This window comes from Carcharhinus amblyrhynchos, chromosome 8, assembly GCF_965287045.1.
Source record: "Carcharhinus amblyrhynchos chromosome 8, sCarAmb.v2.hapA, whole genome shotgun sequence".
In the NCBI taxonomy this organism is placed as follows: Eukaryota; Metazoa; Chordata; class Chondrichthyes; order Carcharhiniformes; family Carcharhinidae; genus Carcharhinus; species Carcharhinus amblyrhynchos.
Window position 1 is genome coordinate 49,496,048 of NC_137331.1, and position 17,660 is coordinate 49,513,707.

The following is a 17,660-nucleotide window of genomic DNA, read 5'->3' on the forward strand; positions in this document are numbered from 1 at the left end:
ATGACAAACCAAAATGACTCGACCTCAGCCCATTGTTCAGCATGAAGTGGACACTTTATCCGGCAGGGATCACGGGATTGTGGGCAGTAATGGATACTCACTGGAGAGGATTAAACACATTCATTGCAGATGTAGAAGCTGTCAATGTCTGCAATCTTCAAAGGGGAGAAAGCAGGCACTGTAGTACAAGAGGATTCAGAATGATCTTCGGCAAAAAATTAGCCCCCTTTTAAATGATTATCGGTTGCTTTTTAATTGGTCGAGTTTCGCAAGGATGTTAGTCAGGTGAATTTTGACGAGTGTTTGATCTTTTAACAACTGCTATAAGGTTCCCTGCTGTATCAGGAAAAAGTCTTTTTCTTGCAAAATAACATTTTTAACAATAAAGTCTTACAAAAACACACGCAAGGAATGGGAACAAGGTGCCACGGTACACTGCACAATAATGGCACAGTTAAACCCAGTCAAGCTGCAGCTTGATATTGTTTCACATCGATTCGGAGTTGAACACTTTATACGTCATAAAATCTTATTACTATAGGCTTCCGAAACGTTATTATCTCTGTCCTTTAAAAGGCTGGAATTCTTTATCTCTCTTTATTCAAGCTTAGTTATTGGATAATCCAAGTCAGGCATTGTTTGAGTTATGATTTTTGCCTCACTTTGCAGCAAGTAGAACCAGCAGTTTCCGAGCAGGAGAGAATGGGAACTAATTTTTATGGTGGGAACCAAAATCTCTCCTTATATTCGGATATGAAATTTCATTTTGTATCCTTTCAATTCAACCTTACCTGGTTTCTTTTCTCCCTCCCCACCTCACTCTTCAAATGACATTGATCGAGTTCTTGCCTTGTGCTTTATTCAGGTGACCCATCCTTCCTGTCGAATCCCAGGCAGTGAGTGTTTCCCAGCTATTTGCTCAGAGTGTATTGACATTGAGTCTTTACCTGATCACACTTACTCACTTTGTTGGGAAATCTTTTAAGCGCAGTTAAATTATTCTTCATGATTCAGGCTCGGGTGTGTTGTCCAATTGCAAGTTTCTTACTCAGACTTCAATGGTATGATAACTGTTATTGTTATACAACTGATTCTTTGTGCAATTAGTTTCTTGCAGACATAAGATAATCAAACTTGGCCTCTGTAGGTGTTGGACTTTCACCTGCTCCATATGTTAGGATTTTAAAGGGTGGGTCCCTGATATTTGTGAACCTTTACTTTGTGAGTTATATCACATACATATTTGCCAGAATGTATATTGTAGCAAGTTCCTTTTCACCTAATATCCGTACTTGACATAACAACTGCCTTGACAAGGCCTTTTTGGCAAAAATATACTTTACTTGCAAAATATCTGAAAGGACATTACAAACATTTCAAAATGGCCATCATGCACAGTGCAAGAATATTCAGATTTTCGACGTGTATCATGCTGCACTCTGAGAAATTTCAATACTATTGAGATATATGTAATATTTACCATATTCATGCAATGCAAGTCAGACTACCCAAGGGGTTCCTATACCATTCCTTTCCCCTCAGATCACTATGGCTGGAAGATCTTGGATAGCAACTTTCCCTCATTGCACCTCTACAGTGGCTGCCCTAATCTTTAGTGTGTCCCTTTGCAAATAGTCTTGGCTTTGGAATGTGCCAGTCTGCTGCACTTGGTCAGGTATAACTTCTTACACTGGAAGACCCACAGGCTTCGGGAAGACCAAAGAATGTCTTTCACTGAGTTGATGAACCGCCAGCCACAGCTGAAGTCTCAGGGCGCATCCCTGGAGCACAGAGTCTTGCATCATGGAGCTGCTCATGAACCTCAGCAAAATCCACCTCACCTCTCTCTAGGCCTTCTTTGCAAAGGTACATTCCATATGGAGGCAGACAGTGATCTCTTCCCAACCACAGCCACCTCGAGGGCAATATGCAGATGGGGTGAGACTCTAAGCGTGTAGAAAGGGTCTGACAGGGAGGGCCTTTCTCACTGCAAAGCAAGCTAGGTCTTGGTGCTTGTTGGAAAGTTCTGGTGGTGAGACATTCTGCCAAATGACTTTGACTGTCTGCTAGGGAACCATTGGACAGGATTCACCATTTCCTTTTCCCATAGGGCCTTGAGAATGCTGGGTGCAGACCACTGCCTGGTAGACTTAAATGAAACAGAATGATCTGGACAATCTTAAATAGTTAATTGCTGCTGCTTGGATATTTTCACTGTCCACTACAGCCAACCAAACACAGGAATTCACACCACAGGGCATCCCAAACTCAGGTACACAGATGACAAGAAAGCCAAACTGAGAGCTGAAAGTTGGACACTGCATGAGAAGAGCATCTCTGGACAAATCCAAGTGGAGAAGTCTCTGTCATCATGCAATCTCAAAATTTGAGGAAAAGAGTCCAGTCCCTATAGCACAAGTGAAGATGCTGTAAAGCCAATATCTTCACCTACCCCTCCAACATTGACATCATGTTGATTATTTGTAATCAAATTTGCAAATTGAGATTTGGTTTAATATTACATTTAAGATGACACCAACTCAAAGGGTGAACAATTGGTCTCCCTGCTAAACATTCATCTGTCAAAATGAAGGGAAAGTCCATAACCTTCCATCAAGAATCTCAAAGGAGCTGATGGGGTAATGGTAATGTCTTTGGATTGTTATTCTGCAGGGCCAGGTTAATGGTTTTGGGGACAGAGGTTCAAATCCTACTATGTTAGCTGGTAGAATTTAAGTTCAAATAATTAATAAATTGAATTAATGAATTTATCTGGAACTGAAGGTTTGTCTTAGTAATGTGACCACTAAACTATCACTTATGATCCTAAAAACCCATCTGGTTCACTAATGACCTTTAGAAAGGAAATCTGCCATCCTCACCCAGTTTGGCCTACTTGTGACTCCAGACCCACAGCAATGTGTTTACCCTTAACCTTCTGAAATGGCTTAGCAAGCCATCAGACAACAGCAGTTCAGAATGTGCTACAAATACTGGTTTTATAATCAATGCCCACATCCCATTAAAGAATAAAAACAATATAATGGCATTTAGAATCATGAGATGGTTGCAGCACAGCAGGAGGCCATTCATTTCCACACTGGTTATCTTCAAGAATGACATATCTGGTCTCATTCATCTGCTCTTTCCTGCAATTGTTTCTCTTCACATAGTTATCAAATTCCCTTTTTGAAAGCCACAATTGAAACTACCTCCTTCACACGCTCTGGCACTGCATTCTAGATCCTAACCACTTGCAGCATAAAAATGTTTATTTCTCAAGCCACCTTTTGTCCTCTGATTCTAGATTCTTCCGCCAATGGGAACAATTTCTCTTTGTCTACCATGTCCAGATCCCATATGACTTTGAACAACTCAATCAAATCTCCTTTCCTTCTGTAAGGAGAATATTTCCAACTTTTCCAATTAAACCCTGTGAGTGAAGTCTGCAACCCTGGAACCATTCTTGTAGACTTTTCCACACCCTCTCCGTCCTTGCATATTATTCCTGGATGCAAAATTCTAGCTAAGGCCAATCCCATGTTTTATAAATGTTCACCATAACTTTCTTGTTTTTGGATTCCATGCCCCACTTATAAAGCCATTTTCCTGTATTTAATTTTATTCTTTCGTGGGGTGTGAACATTATTGGCAAGGCTGAAAGCTTTTGCCCATCTCTAAGAGAGTAGGTAAGAGCCATCCCACATTGCTGAGAGTTTGGGATGAACAGCAGATTTCCTTCTCTCAAGGATGTTAGTGAATCGGGTGGATTTTACAGGAATCTGATCATTTAATGATCTCCATTATTTCAACAAATTTTCAATTCCAAATTTATTCATTTAATTTACTTTAACTAGCAGCAACTGCCCAGCATTCTATTTGCCTCATTAAATATTTTTTCCACTTATCCTGCTATCTTTAATAATTTGTGCACATATATCCCTAGTCCCTCACTCTGCCCTTGCACCCTTTTAGAATTGTTTCCTTTATTTTATATTGCCTATCCTCATTCTTCCTAGCAAAATGTATCACTTCCCATTTCAGTGCACTTAATTTCTTCCGTTACATGTTTGCATGTGCCATCAGCCTACCTCTGTCCTCTTGAATTCTATCATTATCCTTCTCACAGTTGGCAACACTTCCAAAATTCACATCGTCAGCACTTTTTGAAATTCTCCTTGCCTTTGGCATCAAGGCAGCGTTTTCTCAAGGAGTCTTAGTGAAATTCACGTCAATGGGAGCCAAGTGGGAAATTCTACAATGGTTGGAGTCATATCTGGCACAAAAGAAGATGGTTGTGGTTGTTGGAGGTTAATCATCTCAGTTCCAAAACATCACTGCAGTAGTTCCTTAGGGTAATGTCCTTGTCCCAGCTATCTTCAACTCTTTCATCAATGACCTTTTCTCCATCATGGGGTCAGAAGTGGGGATGTTTGCTAATCATTGTACAGTGTCCAGCACCATTCACGATTCCTCAGAAACTGTACTGCCTGAGTGCAGTAAGTCTTGAACAATAGTCAGCTTTGAATTGGTAAGTGACAATTCATGGCACAGACAATGATAATTTCCAACAAGGAAATCTAATTATCTTCCCCTGACGTTCAATTGGTATTGCCGTTGCTGAATCTCCCATCATCAACATTCTGAGTGTTACCATTAACCAGAAATTTAGCTGGATTGAGCCTTCACTCTTTGATATGCAGTGAATTGGTTTGTTACAATTTTGCCTGCCAATCTTGATTTCAATTTACCTCGGTCAGGTCAATTCTCACCTCACTCAACTTGGTTCTCCCCAGTTAGTTATTTTTATTTTGGATTTCTTCCCATCCTTTCCTTTAGCTAACTAAAACTTATGATACTATCATCACACTCCCCTAAATACTCCCCTACTGACATTTGGTTTACCCCATTCCATGAACAAGATCCAGTAATGCCTCCATCATAGTTGGATCAGAACTATACAGATCTAGGAAAATTCTCTAGAATACACTTCAGAAACTTTTCCCTTCTCTGTACTGCGTTATTATCCCACTCTGTACTAGAATAATTGAAGTCCCCCATTATCATTACAGATTTTGAAATTCTCTATAAGTTAATTGTGATTTCCTCTATATCTTTTCTACTAGTTAGTGGCCCTTAGAATACACCCAATAGTGGTATCTCAGTTGCAAGAATGCCAGAAAATCTGGAGCGAAAACTCAGCTGTGTATCTGGAGAGAAACACACCAGTTTTGTCTGAACCTGAAACTCTGTGAGCTTTTGGGTAAATTCCACCCTTCTGCTGAATGGCTTCCTTCAGTAAGCATCATCCGATTATAGATACTTTCAATGAACTTGATAAACATGAGGAAGAAAGAAACTGAAAATTACCCTGATAGCGTGATCAAGAAGAATGGGAGAAAGGATTATAAACATCAATTTAGATGAGATTGGCCAAATGGCCTGTTTCTATGCTGTAAATACCACGTAAAGCTGTCAGCAGTTTATAAAAACATGATACCACATTTTACATCCTCAGGGCCTCACAGCCAAGGAATTGCGAACTACTCTTCTTCCTCTCCATCCCCTGCCCCCCGCACGCTGTCTCTTCCCCCACCCCATGCACACTCTCTCCCCCACTTCCTCGCACTCACTCTCCCCAATTTCTTCACACTCACCCTCCCCAACCCTTCACACTCGCTCTCCCAGTGACTCACACTCGTTCTTTTTGCACCCCTTCACCTTTTTCTCAAGCACATTCTCCAGTAACTCACATGCTGCTGGGCCCCACTGCCCCAGCTGCCTTTCCTGGACCTGCCTGCCCCAGCTGCCTTTCCTGGACCTGCCTGCCCAAGCTGCCTTGCTTAGACCTTGGAAGTAACCTTCAATACTTACCTTCCCACACTTTGCTGCTCATGCAATCACAGACTGGCTTCTCTCTGTATTGATTGCAAATGCAGAAATATATTTTAAATGCAGGGAGAAATCAGCCTGTTGCTGGATGAGCAGCTATATTTAAATATAATTCCCTTGAATGTCCAAGATGGACTGCATTAAGTTGGACAAGTCTGCTTTAAATAAAAAGTGCTGGAGCAGTGCTCTGCAGCATTATGCCACTGACCATTTCCTTCTACCACCAAGATGTGGGGATGCCAGCATTGGACTGGGATAAGCACAATAAGTAGTCTCACAACACCAGGTTAAAGTCCAACAAGTTTATTTAGTAGCACAAGCTTTTGGAGCTATACTCCTTCATCAGGTAAGTGCAGGATTTGTTTCACAAATAGGGCACATATAGACACAAACTCAATTACAAAATAACGGTTGGAATGTGAATCATAGAGTCATGGAGTCATAGAGGTTTATAGCATGGAAATAAGCCCTTTGACCCAACTTGTCCACACCGCTCTTTCTTTTAAACCCCAAACCCAGTCCCAATTGCCCGGGTTTGGCCCATATCCCTCTATACCCATTGTACCCATGTAACTATCTAAATGCTTTTAAAAGACAAAATTGTACCCACCTCTACTACTACCTCTGGTAGCTTGTTTCAGACATTCACCACCCTCTGTGTGAAAAAATTGCCCCTCTGGACACTTTTGTATCTCTCCCCTCTCACCTTAATCCTATGCCGTCTAGTTTTAGACTCCCTTACCTCTGGGAAAAGATATTGACTATCTAGCTGATCTATGCCCCTCATTATTTTATAGACCTCTATAAGATCACCCCTCAGCCTCCTATGCTCCAGAGAAAAAAGTCCCAGTCTATCCAGCCTCTCCTTATAACTCAAACTGTCAAGTCCTGGTAGCATCCTACCAAATCTCTTCTGCACTCTTTCTAGTTTAATAATATCCTTTCCATAATAGGGTGACCAAAACTGTACACAGTATTCCAAGTGTGGCCTTACCAATGTCTTGTACAACTTCAACAGGATGTCCCAACTCCTGTTGACCTGATTGGTCCTTGTGACCAATGAAACCAAGCATGCTGAATGCCTTCTTCACCTGTGACTCCACTTTCAAGGAGCTATGAACATGTGCCCCTAGATCTCTTTGTTCTATGACTCTCCCCAATGCCCTACCATTAACTGAGTAAGTTCTATCCTGGTTCAATCTACCAAAATGCATCACCTTGCAGTTATCTAAAGTAAACTCCATCTGCTATTCGTCAGCCCCTTGGCCCAATTGATCAAGATCCCATTGCAATCGGAGATAACTTTCTTCACTGTCCACTATGCCACCAATCTTGGTGTCATCTGCAAGCTTACTAACCAAGCCTCCTATTTTCTCATCCAAATCATTAATATAAATGACAAATAACAGTGGGCCCAGCACTGATCCTTGAGGCACACTGCTGGTTATAGGCCTCCAGTTTGAAAAACAACTCTCTACAGCCACTGTCTGGCTTCTGTCAAGAAGCCAATTTTGTATCCATTTAGATACCTCACCCTGGATCCCATGAGAGTTGATCTTATGCAAAAACCTACCATGTGGTACTTTGTCATGGTCTCATCAGTATACCATGCCTTGGGAAATCAGTTGAGGCATCAGACACACTATCAGAGTAATCTTCAGTTTCTTTCTTCCTCGTGTTTATCTGTCCCGAGGCATGGTACATTTGCGAGACCATGCAGATGCTACGACAACAAATGAATGGACACCGCTCAACAATCACTAGGCAGGATAAAATAAGTGTTGTCTTTATTTCTCTTTCCCCTATTTTATCCAACCCCCACTCACCCCTCTGAGCATAGCTGTAGTTTTGCTTGATTAATTTGCAATCTTTTCATTCAGAAAATCTATAATGCAAAATTATCTACTGGGTTTTATAAATCTAAAAACTAATATTCAAATCGTCCTGTGTAAAAGTAGGGAGGTCTTGCTGCGGCTGTATAGGGCATTGGTGAGGCCGCAGCCGGAGTACTGTGTGCAGTTTTGGGCGCCGTACTTACGCAAGGATATTTTGGCCTTGGAGGGAGTGTAGAGGAGGTTTACTAGGCTGATGCCGGAGTTGAGGGGGTTGAGCTATGAGGAGAGGCTGAATAAACTAGGCTTGTATTCGTTGGAGTTTAGAAGAATGAGGGAAGATCTCATTGAGACGTATAAGATGATGAATGGGATGGATAGGATAGAGGTGGAGAGACTCTTCCCGCTCAGAAAGGATAATAGGACTAGGGGACACAGCCTCAAGATAAAGGGGGGGCAGTTTAGAACGGAGTTGAGGAGGAACTTCTTCACTCAAAGGGTGGTGAATCTCTGGAATTCTCTGCCCGTTGAAGTGGTGGAGGCTGCCTCGCTAAATATTTTTAAGACGCGGGTTGATGGGTTTTTGATAAGAGAGGGGATTAAGGGTTATGGGGAGAGGGCGGGAATGTGGAACTGAGCCACGACAGATCAGCCATGATCTTATTGAATGGCGGGGCAGGCTCGAAGGGCTAGATGGCCTACTCCTGCTCCTATTTCTTTATTTATTTATGTTCTTAGGAGTGTTCCCTTCTTGTCGGGGAACATTTCAACAGTCAAGGGCATTCAGCCTCTGACCTTTGGGTAAGCATTCTCCAAGGCAGCCTGCACGACACACGGCAACGCTGAATTGCCGAGAAGAAACTGATAGCCAAGCTCCGCACAGATGAGGACAGCCTCAATCGGGATCTTGGGTTCATGTCACACTGTCTGTAATCACCACGACTTGCCTGGGCTTGCAAAATCTCACTAATTGTCCTGGGTGGAAACAATTCACCTGTGTTTAACCTGTGCTTAACTCTCTCTCCGCTCACATTGTCTGCACCTGTAAAGACTTAATTACCTGTTAAGACTCGCATTCCAACCATTATTTTGTAATTGAGTTTGTGTCTATATATGCTGTGTTTGTGAAACAAATTCTGCACTCACACAATGAAGGAACAGCACTCCAAAAGCTCATGTTTCCAAATAAACCTGTTGGACTTTAACCCACCAGGAAGCACTGCTTCCAGCACCTGCTCTTTCCTTGTCCCTTTCATTTCTTCCTTGTTGTTCCTTTTTTGTCATCCATTTTGCATTTCCTTTTCCCCTTCATAATCATTTTCCCCTTTGCCTTCTCTTCATTGTCATTGCTTCCTCCTTTCTTTACTTGTTCATTGCTATTCATTGCACTTTACCCTTCCCTTTGCTATCAATGCTGCTTGATACTAGTCCCGTTTGCTGCATACCATGAACAAGAATTCTCGTGAGGCAAGGAATTCCTGCTTACAGTTTGTAGATGTGATGATCCCTTGCACTGGTGGCAGAGACCTGTGGAGTGATGGTTATTGGAAAAAAAAACCCAAGTCTAAATTATTGAGGGGAGAGGCAGGTCTGATCAATTAGCAAGACACTTGTCAGTGGTATTGAGGGGAGAAGGAAATATTATTTTTCAGAAAATGCTGATGTATTGAAACTCTGATTGTTGCCATAGAGCGAAGCTTTATCCAGAGATAAAAGTGATCCAATGACAAAATTTTTAGCTTAAAATAAGTGTAATTTCTGATGATCCAAATAGTCCTGTTACATGCCAATTCCATATCCAAACTTTAGTAGAATGATAATATTGCAGACATCACTGGGATCTATTTTTGTGACTTGCTTTGGTCCCTCTTCTTCCCTTGCAGTATTTTATCACCATGTAATTACCAACCCCCTTGATGAAAGCTAATCTCTGACTCTTGGATACATCTTCTGAGGTTCCATACCAAGAGAGGAACCATGCAAAATGACTTGTTTGTGTAAGACTTAATTCATCATCCACTATGGTAGAATGTTTTTTTAAAATGTGCAGTGGGCAAGATATGAATTATGGTTGAATAGACTGTTCTATTGATTCAGAAATTAAAACAGCTTCCTAAAGATTACTAGTTACACATACGGTTAGGCAAATAAATGAGAAGTTAGACAAGCATATTTAAGGCTACTGGACGAGCAAAAGGAAAGATAAAAGACAAACAATTTGTAGGAAATGAGCTGCCACCTAAATCTGGCAAACAGATGACCTGATTGGAAAACTTAAGCTGTGGTATTGGTCGAACAAGCAATGTTGTTCAGCCTTGTGAAAAATCACAACTGTTAACTTGGTTCTTGGTTTCCCAGTAGCGATGGTCTGGGTTACTGACTGACTTCTGGGAGTTGTATGAACTCCTTTCAGTTAATCCGAATTCCTTCTTGCAACAACCTATTATTCCTTATGAGTAAAGGCAATATTGTGAATATTATTGAAATGTCATCAGTGGATTTTTCCAGAGATGGTGTACAGCAGAATTTTAAGAAATAGCTCTCCATTAATGATGGAATGATTATCATCGGAATATTGCAAAAGGATTCAAAGGAACAATGTGATGACATTTTAAAAAATTGTTTCTTGGGATGTGGGCGTCACTGGCTTGGCCAGCATTCTCCATCCCTCATTGCCCTTAAGGAGATAATGGTGAGCCACCTTCTTGACCAGCTGTGGCTTGGGTACACCCATGGTGCTGTTAGAAAGCGAGCTCCAGGATTTTGACCCTGTGATAAGTGAAATAACGGCAGTATAGTTCCAAGTCAGACTGATGGTGGTGTTTCCATACATCTGCTGCCCTTGTCCTTCTATTCGGCACAATTAGCAAACATGCACTCTAATAATTAAAAAAAAACTTTGCAGGCTATTTGGGAGAATACTTTTTGATAGTTGCATTAGTTATCTCAGCGAATAAAATTCAAGAGTTAACAACCACGCTGAAGAAGTGAAGTTCAGATATTGTATTGACTTGCCAAGGTTAAGTGAATAAAAATCCTGCTTTTAAAAATATATTTATTTTTGAAGGCTACCAATTATTTGGTAGTTAAGCTTTTGTTTGGCATGTAAAAAAGGCAATGTTTACTTGTTCTTTCTGATAAAATCTGTTATTCTAATACAATAACACAACAGCCTTCGTTATAAGGTGAAGCCAGATAATCATACATTTGTCTAGGAGCTGCTAGCCTTACTCCTAACATATTAGTATCGGTGGACTTATTTAACTCTTCTTATGCAATATTTAGATTTTACCTAAATTGCAATGCTCACACGTTAATGATTTATTTTTCCTAAAAGACTACCCATACCTCGACCCACTGAGTACAGAGATGCAAACAATATCCTTTTCATATTCTTTAAAATTTCTTTTCGGACACGTAGTGGGAAATTGTCTCTGTGGTTTTTCTCTGGTAGCCATTAGTGGTGACGCAAAGCGGTTCTAGCACTCGCCTCCGGCTACCTCCTGCTAGATGACAGAAGTGTTTGCCATATTGCAGGAGTTTGTTGCAGAATAGAAATGGTCAAAGTAGTGACAATGTCACTTCTATGAGGATAGACAAAAAAAGATATTCCCCCTGAAATTAGCATGGTCATGTTCAACTCTCTGACAGTTTACCTAAATCATCATTCTCCATGTGTGAACCTAGACAGTAAGGCTAGATGCTCCACTTGAGCATTTTCCAGTGTGTAATTTTCTGCCATTAAAGTGAATTACTGGAAAAGCATGAGCTGGCAAGCACCGATGTGGGAGACCCCAGTCCACAGTATATTTGACTGTGAGCGCATCACAGACGTGTCAAGTCTAGAACCGTTCATGATGACGGTACAGTGACCCTTCCTTGGAAGTGTTGATTTGTGAGTGTTTATGCTCAACGTGTATTGGCATGATTTTAATGATCTTACAGTAATAACCACCAAGACTTAATATCTTGGTTTGTGTAGAAGGTTGTTGAAGGACTGACAGTGCCTGTATTTTAACAAAATAAATTGTCTATTTGTCATGCTTTATTTTACATGCATTTTACTATTCCTTTATTCGTTCATGGAATGTGGACACCGCTGGTCTGCATTTGTTGCCCATCCCGAACTGCCCTTGTTCAGAGGCCACTTAAGACCAACAATATTGCTGCGCTGTGGAGCTGGAGTCACACTGTGGCCGGACCAGGTAAGGATGACGGATTTCCGAAACCTGGTGGGTTTTTACAAATGGTTTCATGGTTTTTACTGAATTCAAATTTCACCGTTTGCCGTGGTGAAATTTGAATCCAGGTTCCTAGAGCATTACTAGTCCAGCAACAACACTATTATGCAACTGTGTCTCCGTCTACTTTTGATTGTTTTTTTTCAACTAAGGCTACATGCCTGAGAATATTGATGCTCAGAATCAGTGACTTGTGTGTGTGAACAACCTATATTCCATGAACAACTTATTTCCCTTTTCCCAGTGAAGTGCCAAAATCTCTGTTCCACGCCTATGGTGACGTTGCCCGGATTAGAAATGCTGTGAAATGTAAATTCACCATTGCTGCTTTGATGGGTTGTGTCTGTGTTTTAATAACCCATGGTGCATTTGATATGCCAATGACTTGGCAACCTCAATTGCCAAATGCAGAAATTGACCTTTTGAATCAAGTAGTTATTTGTTTGTTTCTGATGAAAAGTCATTGACCTGAAATATCAACTCTGGCCGGAATCTTACCACCGTTTACGTCGGGATTTTCCCATCCCACGGCAGTGAACGGAGATTTAGCTGGCCACCATACTCCAACTTCGCTGCAGCAGGAGCGTGGCGTAGACGGCTTAGATCGCGTCCTCTGCGTCTCTTTCTCTCCACAGACCTGTTGAGTTTTTCCAGCATTTGTTTCTTGGTTTATTTTTCAGATTTCCAGCATCTATTGCATTTTGATTTGCAGTTACTCAATTTGAAATGATTACACTTTTAACCACGTTGTGCTGGTGTGGATTTGCACTAAATAAGGGTGGGAGGGAGGCCTGGAAAATAATTCCTCTCACCCTGAGCTTGGTACCCTTTCGGGCTTTAGCACCTGTTTGGTGTGGTTTCGAGTTGCGCGGTTTTGTTATCTGTCTGTTTGAATCAGTTCTTCACATATGCAATAAAGTGTTGCATTGCACCCGTTCCCACTGTATATAAATAGACCTGCAAGTGGGGACAGAGAGAGGTCGGTTTGGCAAGCGGCTGCTTGCATTATGAATGTGTTGCGGTGTCTGAGTCAACTCGAGGTCTGTGTAGATGGAGACAGAGTGTAATGAGTGGAGGTGGCATTGGGAGGGGCTGTGTGTGTGGGTGGGGGGGAGCGGTATAAATGGAGCAGCAGTGAGCTTGGCGTGGCTCTGAGCGGCTAATGTTACTGTTCACACGCTCCGCCGCAGACCCACAGTCGCCCCGAGCCAATTGCTACTTCCATCCGCGCGCCCGGCCGCCGCCACAACTTTCCCACGCTTCCCACCGCCTGCGCGTGCCTGACGGCGCGCGGGGGAGGGGGAGAGCGCCACCTGATTGGCCGCTGTGAGCGGGAGGGGGGCGGGAACTTGGCCCATCGGAGACCAATGGCGGCGCAGCCATCCGGGATGACCGCTTCCTGATTGGAGAGGTGTAGCTGTCAATCGGGCGCTGGGCGGGGCCGGGGCTCCCCCGCTCACCGGAGCAACAGGGCCAATGGGCCGCGCGAGCTGTCAATCAGCGGCGCTGGCGGCGCTCTGACAGCTCAGTAAGTGCAGGGACCGTGGGAAAGGCGAAGCAGTGTCCCGCAGGCAGCCCAGCGGAGTGCATCTGCCCACACCCCCATTCATGTCACAGCGCGCACACAACTGAAGCCAGCATGAAGAGAACTCACGACTACAGCTCGTCGGACAGCGAGCTGGACGAGACGATCGAAGTGATCGAGAAAGAAAGCGCCGATGAAAATGGGTAACGTCCAAACACGAGCAAAATATTAAATGTGGCGTTGGACTGGAGTAAACACAGTAAGAAGTCTCACAACACCAGGTTAAACCTGTTGGACTTTAACCTGGTGTGGTGAGACTTCTTACTAAAATATTAAATGCCAGGGGTTTTCCTGAAATGTGGATAGATGTGATGAAACTCAGAGCAATGCATTAAAAGTAATCAGGAAAGTTTTGCTGCAACACATTCATTTCTGACGCTGTAGTTTGAGGTGTTTATCATTCGTTTCTGCAATTTGGGGTTGTTGCTTAAAAGAACCCCCGTTTGTAAATTTCCGATAAACGTTTCAAAACAAACTTTGCTCGAATGCTGATCCCGGGTTTTATTGGATTGGATTTCAGGAACTCCAGCACAGCCACCGGCTCCTTGTCCCCCAGTACATCCTCTCAGCTCCTGGCTAGGAAAAGGAGGCGAGGGGTAAGTTTCACACCCTGAGAAATAAGATGGCTTTTGTTGTTGTTTGTAGTCAGAGCGTTTTGTCCGGCTGAATCTTTTTTTAAAAAATACATCTATTTTGTTTAAAACAGATCATAGAAAAACGCCGCCGGGATCGTATTAACAACAGTTTGTCAGAACTGCGAAGGCTGGTCCCGAGTGCTTATGAGAAACAAGTATGCGAAATTAGTTTTACTCCTAGATTCACAAGTAACTTCAACACATGAAAATCCTCCAGCTTGCTTTATTAAGAAGAATATAAATTTTTTTTAGAGTCAAGTAAAACTAAGTCCCAAGAAAATTACCTATACTTTAAATAAACCAGAGTGTGTCGTGCAGAACATTGGCAGGTCTTTAATTATAGTCCCTTGTTACTGTTGACAGGGATCCGCCAAATTAGAAAAGGCTGAGATTTTGCAAATGACCGTTGATCACTTGAAGATGCTGCATGCGGCCGGTGGCAAAGGTAACCTTTTTTTGGCATTTCTAGGAGAGGTTAGACTGTGGCAGTCGTTAATATATACTTTGCAGAAGTTTGGAAATACTTGAAGAGTGTTAGACTCCCAATTATGAGTTGGGCTTTTACTGGAAATTGAAGCAAATGGTTAATTCCTAAGTTTGCTCTGGCTTGGCATTTCAGATGTACAGAAGTTCAGAGAACCACAACTTCCTAAACCTTATTTCAGCACAATCATTTGTCAAAGATTCCTCAGTTTGTTTTTTCACCACTGTATAGTTGTGTACATTTAATTACATTTACATTTTATAAAATGCAGCCAGGCACTTCCATTGGGTACTATGATGAGAGGTATTTGAATTAAGAAAATAAGAGCGTGAGAATGTTTTAAGTTTAGTTTTATTTAGTTGACCAAAGATTAATAAGTCTCACATAGAGTAAGAGATGTACTTTGATGAAACTATCTCTCCAACTCCCCTTTAAGGTCAGTTTGAAGCCATCTTGATATCTCCTTTTGTGGCTCAGCGCCACTTTTTTTCCAGTTACTGTACTGTGAACATTTTACTACACTAAAGGCACTACATAAATGCAAGTTGTTGTTGTTGCAAGGAGATTGCTTTTATATGAATGCTACTTTTATAAAGCAGAACTTGAAAGATCTCCTGATGAGACTGTGCAATTGCTACAGTGTTTGTGACTTCTAAAATGAATTTATTTTAATTTTATCCGATGTTATAGGTTACTTTGATGCTCAGGCACTAGCTATGGACTACCGTAGCCTGGGATTTCGAGAATGTTTGGCTGAAGTGGCTCGGTACTTGAGTATAATTGAAGGCCTGGAGAACTCTGATCCGCTCCGTGTGCGTTTGGTCTCTCACCTCAATAACTATGCATCTCAGAGGGAAGCTGCAAGTACTGCACCCCCTAGCATTGGACACCTTGCCTGGGGCACTGGCTTCAGTCAGCACCCACATCATCATTTGCACCCGTTGTTACTGCCGCAGGCTGCCCATAATAACAATAGTAATACTGCTTCAACAGAGCCTCACCATCAGAACAGAATCGGCACGTCCTCGCACACAGATACCTCTCCACTCAGAGTGGCTCCTAATTGCAGTGTTGGTCCAGTCATCCCAGTGGTCACCTCCTCCACCAAACTGTCCCCACCTTTGTTTTCAATGTCATCCTTGTCTGCATTCCCTCTGTCTTTCAGCACTTTCCCCTTGATTCCTCCCAGCACATTCAGTTCATCAGCTCAGACTCCGACGAACAGCATTGGCAAGCCCTACAGACCCTGGGGGACAGAGATCGGTGCTTTCTAAAGACTCTTCAACAGGATTTCCATTCCTTAAGCTGGCAGAAATGCTGAATTTTTAGTTTAAACTCAGCTGAGCTGAGCTGTTACCAACATAATTGCCATGGGATGTTGAGGATGTGCTTCAGTTCACTGCAGGCAGATAGTGTACAACTGCATGTCAATCTGAAATCCTGTGAATCTGGCTACATAGATAGCCTCTTTAGCTCATAGTATTATAAATAATATTCAGTATATTCTTATGTGAGCATTCTGACCTTTTCATTCCTGAAGTAGTCTACATTCAAACAAAAAGTTCTAGCAGTTCAAGTTAGTAATGAGATCAGTCTAAACAAGCAGTAAGCTTGTTTAAGCCAATTTTTAAAGTTTTAGAAATCATTTCAGACATAATTTTATCAGTTTCCTTGAAGCTTTGAGTATAAAGTTATTCATTTTGTTAAAAAAAGTCTAATATAAAATTGGATTAAATTTATTTGTTTAAATGAGTTAAGTTCTTATTCTTTGTTACAAAATGGAGTAGGCAGTGGTATGTTTAAATTGTGGCAGGTTGTGTTCAGCCGCCGTAAAATTTTTCCATTACAAAGACGCATGTGTGCGTGTGTGTGTGACATCGAGCACAGCCTGAGACTAGGGGGTTTAATTTTCCACATCTTGCTTATTTGTTTGGTTAAATATTGCTTGAAAATATTAACTTACTACCCTTCAAATGTTGCAGAGTTTTTAAAATCACCAGTGGCATCACACATCTATTTATTTCATGTGTCCCTCTGTTCTGTACATACCTAGCTACAAAGTCAGCATTATATGCCATTAAATCCAACAAAAAATATAAATATCACAAGAAGGTCAACTTGATAAAGATGAATACACTGGTTTCTTGAGTTTTTAAAAAATGTTTTAAGTAATGTAAATATTAATTTTTTCAGTGATATTTTATATTTTATGTTGCTGAATGGAGCGATGACAAATCAGATTTCCAGCTTTGTTTCAGTGAGCGTTAGATGCTAAAGAATTTTCCAGTGCTGAAGCTGTTCATTTTTCGAAGGTAATAGCAAGGTGCAGTGTTTGGTTACTGTGTGCTGGTTTGTCTTGATTTTACTAAACAAGAGAAATAATAAACTACAAGTGCAATTAAGTATAATTCCATGTTTGTGTGTCTTTTCTGAGAACCATTTCTGTGAGGGTACCATTTCTGTACAGTCACGTACAGTAATAAAGTTTGCAAACTTATTATTTAATGGTTTAATCAGCTGGTTTAATTGTAATGCTGACAAGTTTGATGTCAATGCAACAAGTTTACAAACATGAAGACAAGGGATTAGTTTATGATTCTCTTTGTTTTTCATTAGCAAAGATCTTTTGGCTCTACAGGAAGAAATTGCATCCATTTATTTCCAAAAAAGTGAACTTTTGTCTTTTATTTCCCTGGCGCTGAGAAGTATTTTCATATCAGTGGCAGGATTGATACAAATTAGTTTGCATAAATTAACATTTGATGGTTACTGAGAACATACAACTCTTTGATTCAAATATGGGTTTCTTACAGCTGCTGACTCATGACAGAGAATTCTGTCCTTTCACATGGGTAAAAGTCTGTCTAAATATTACCTTGGGTTTTCCAATAGAAGAGCATCTCTCTCTGGGTGGGACTTCTGCACTTGCTGGAGATGGACCCTTGACCTTGGTTGCACTTCCATTTGAAAGTGGAAGCTCCCTTACTTCTA

At 41.5% G+C, this 17,660-nt stretch overlaps 1 protein-coding gene across 1 annotated transcript; it reads left to right on the forward strand.

The window, feature by feature from the left end:
• The first annotated feature begins 13,482 nt into the window (after positions 1-13,482).
• On the forward strand, positions 13,483-17,178 carry hey1 (hes-related family bHLH transcription factor with YRPW motif 1). Its single transcript, XM_080194054.1, has 5 exons — positions 13,483-13,693; positions 14,071-14,146; positions 14,257-14,340; positions 14,549-14,630; positions 15,360-17,178. The coding sequence occupies exons 1-5, from the start codon at positions 13,605-13,607 to the stop codon at positions 15,941-15,943; spliced, it is 915 nt and encodes a 304-aa protein (XP_080050180.1). The 5' UTR covers positions 13,483-13,604; the 3' UTR covers positions 15,944-17,178.
• The last annotated feature ends 482 nt before the right edge of the window (positions 17,179-17,660 follow it).

Bases quoted from the DNA above. Each gene is read 5' to 3' on its own strand.
- hey1 (XM_080194054.1), top strand. From the start codon at position 13,605: ATGAAGAGAACTCACGACTACAGCTCGTCGGACAGCGAGCTGGACGAG. The intron at 14,341-14,548 runs GTATGCGAAATT...TACTGTTGACAG, and splicing joins CGAGTGCTTATGAGAAACAA to GGATCCGCCAAATTAGAAAA. The intron at 14,631-15,359 runs GTAACCTTTTTT...CCGATGTTATAG, and splicing joins GCATGCGGCCGGTGGCAAAG to GTTACTTTGATGCTCAGGCA.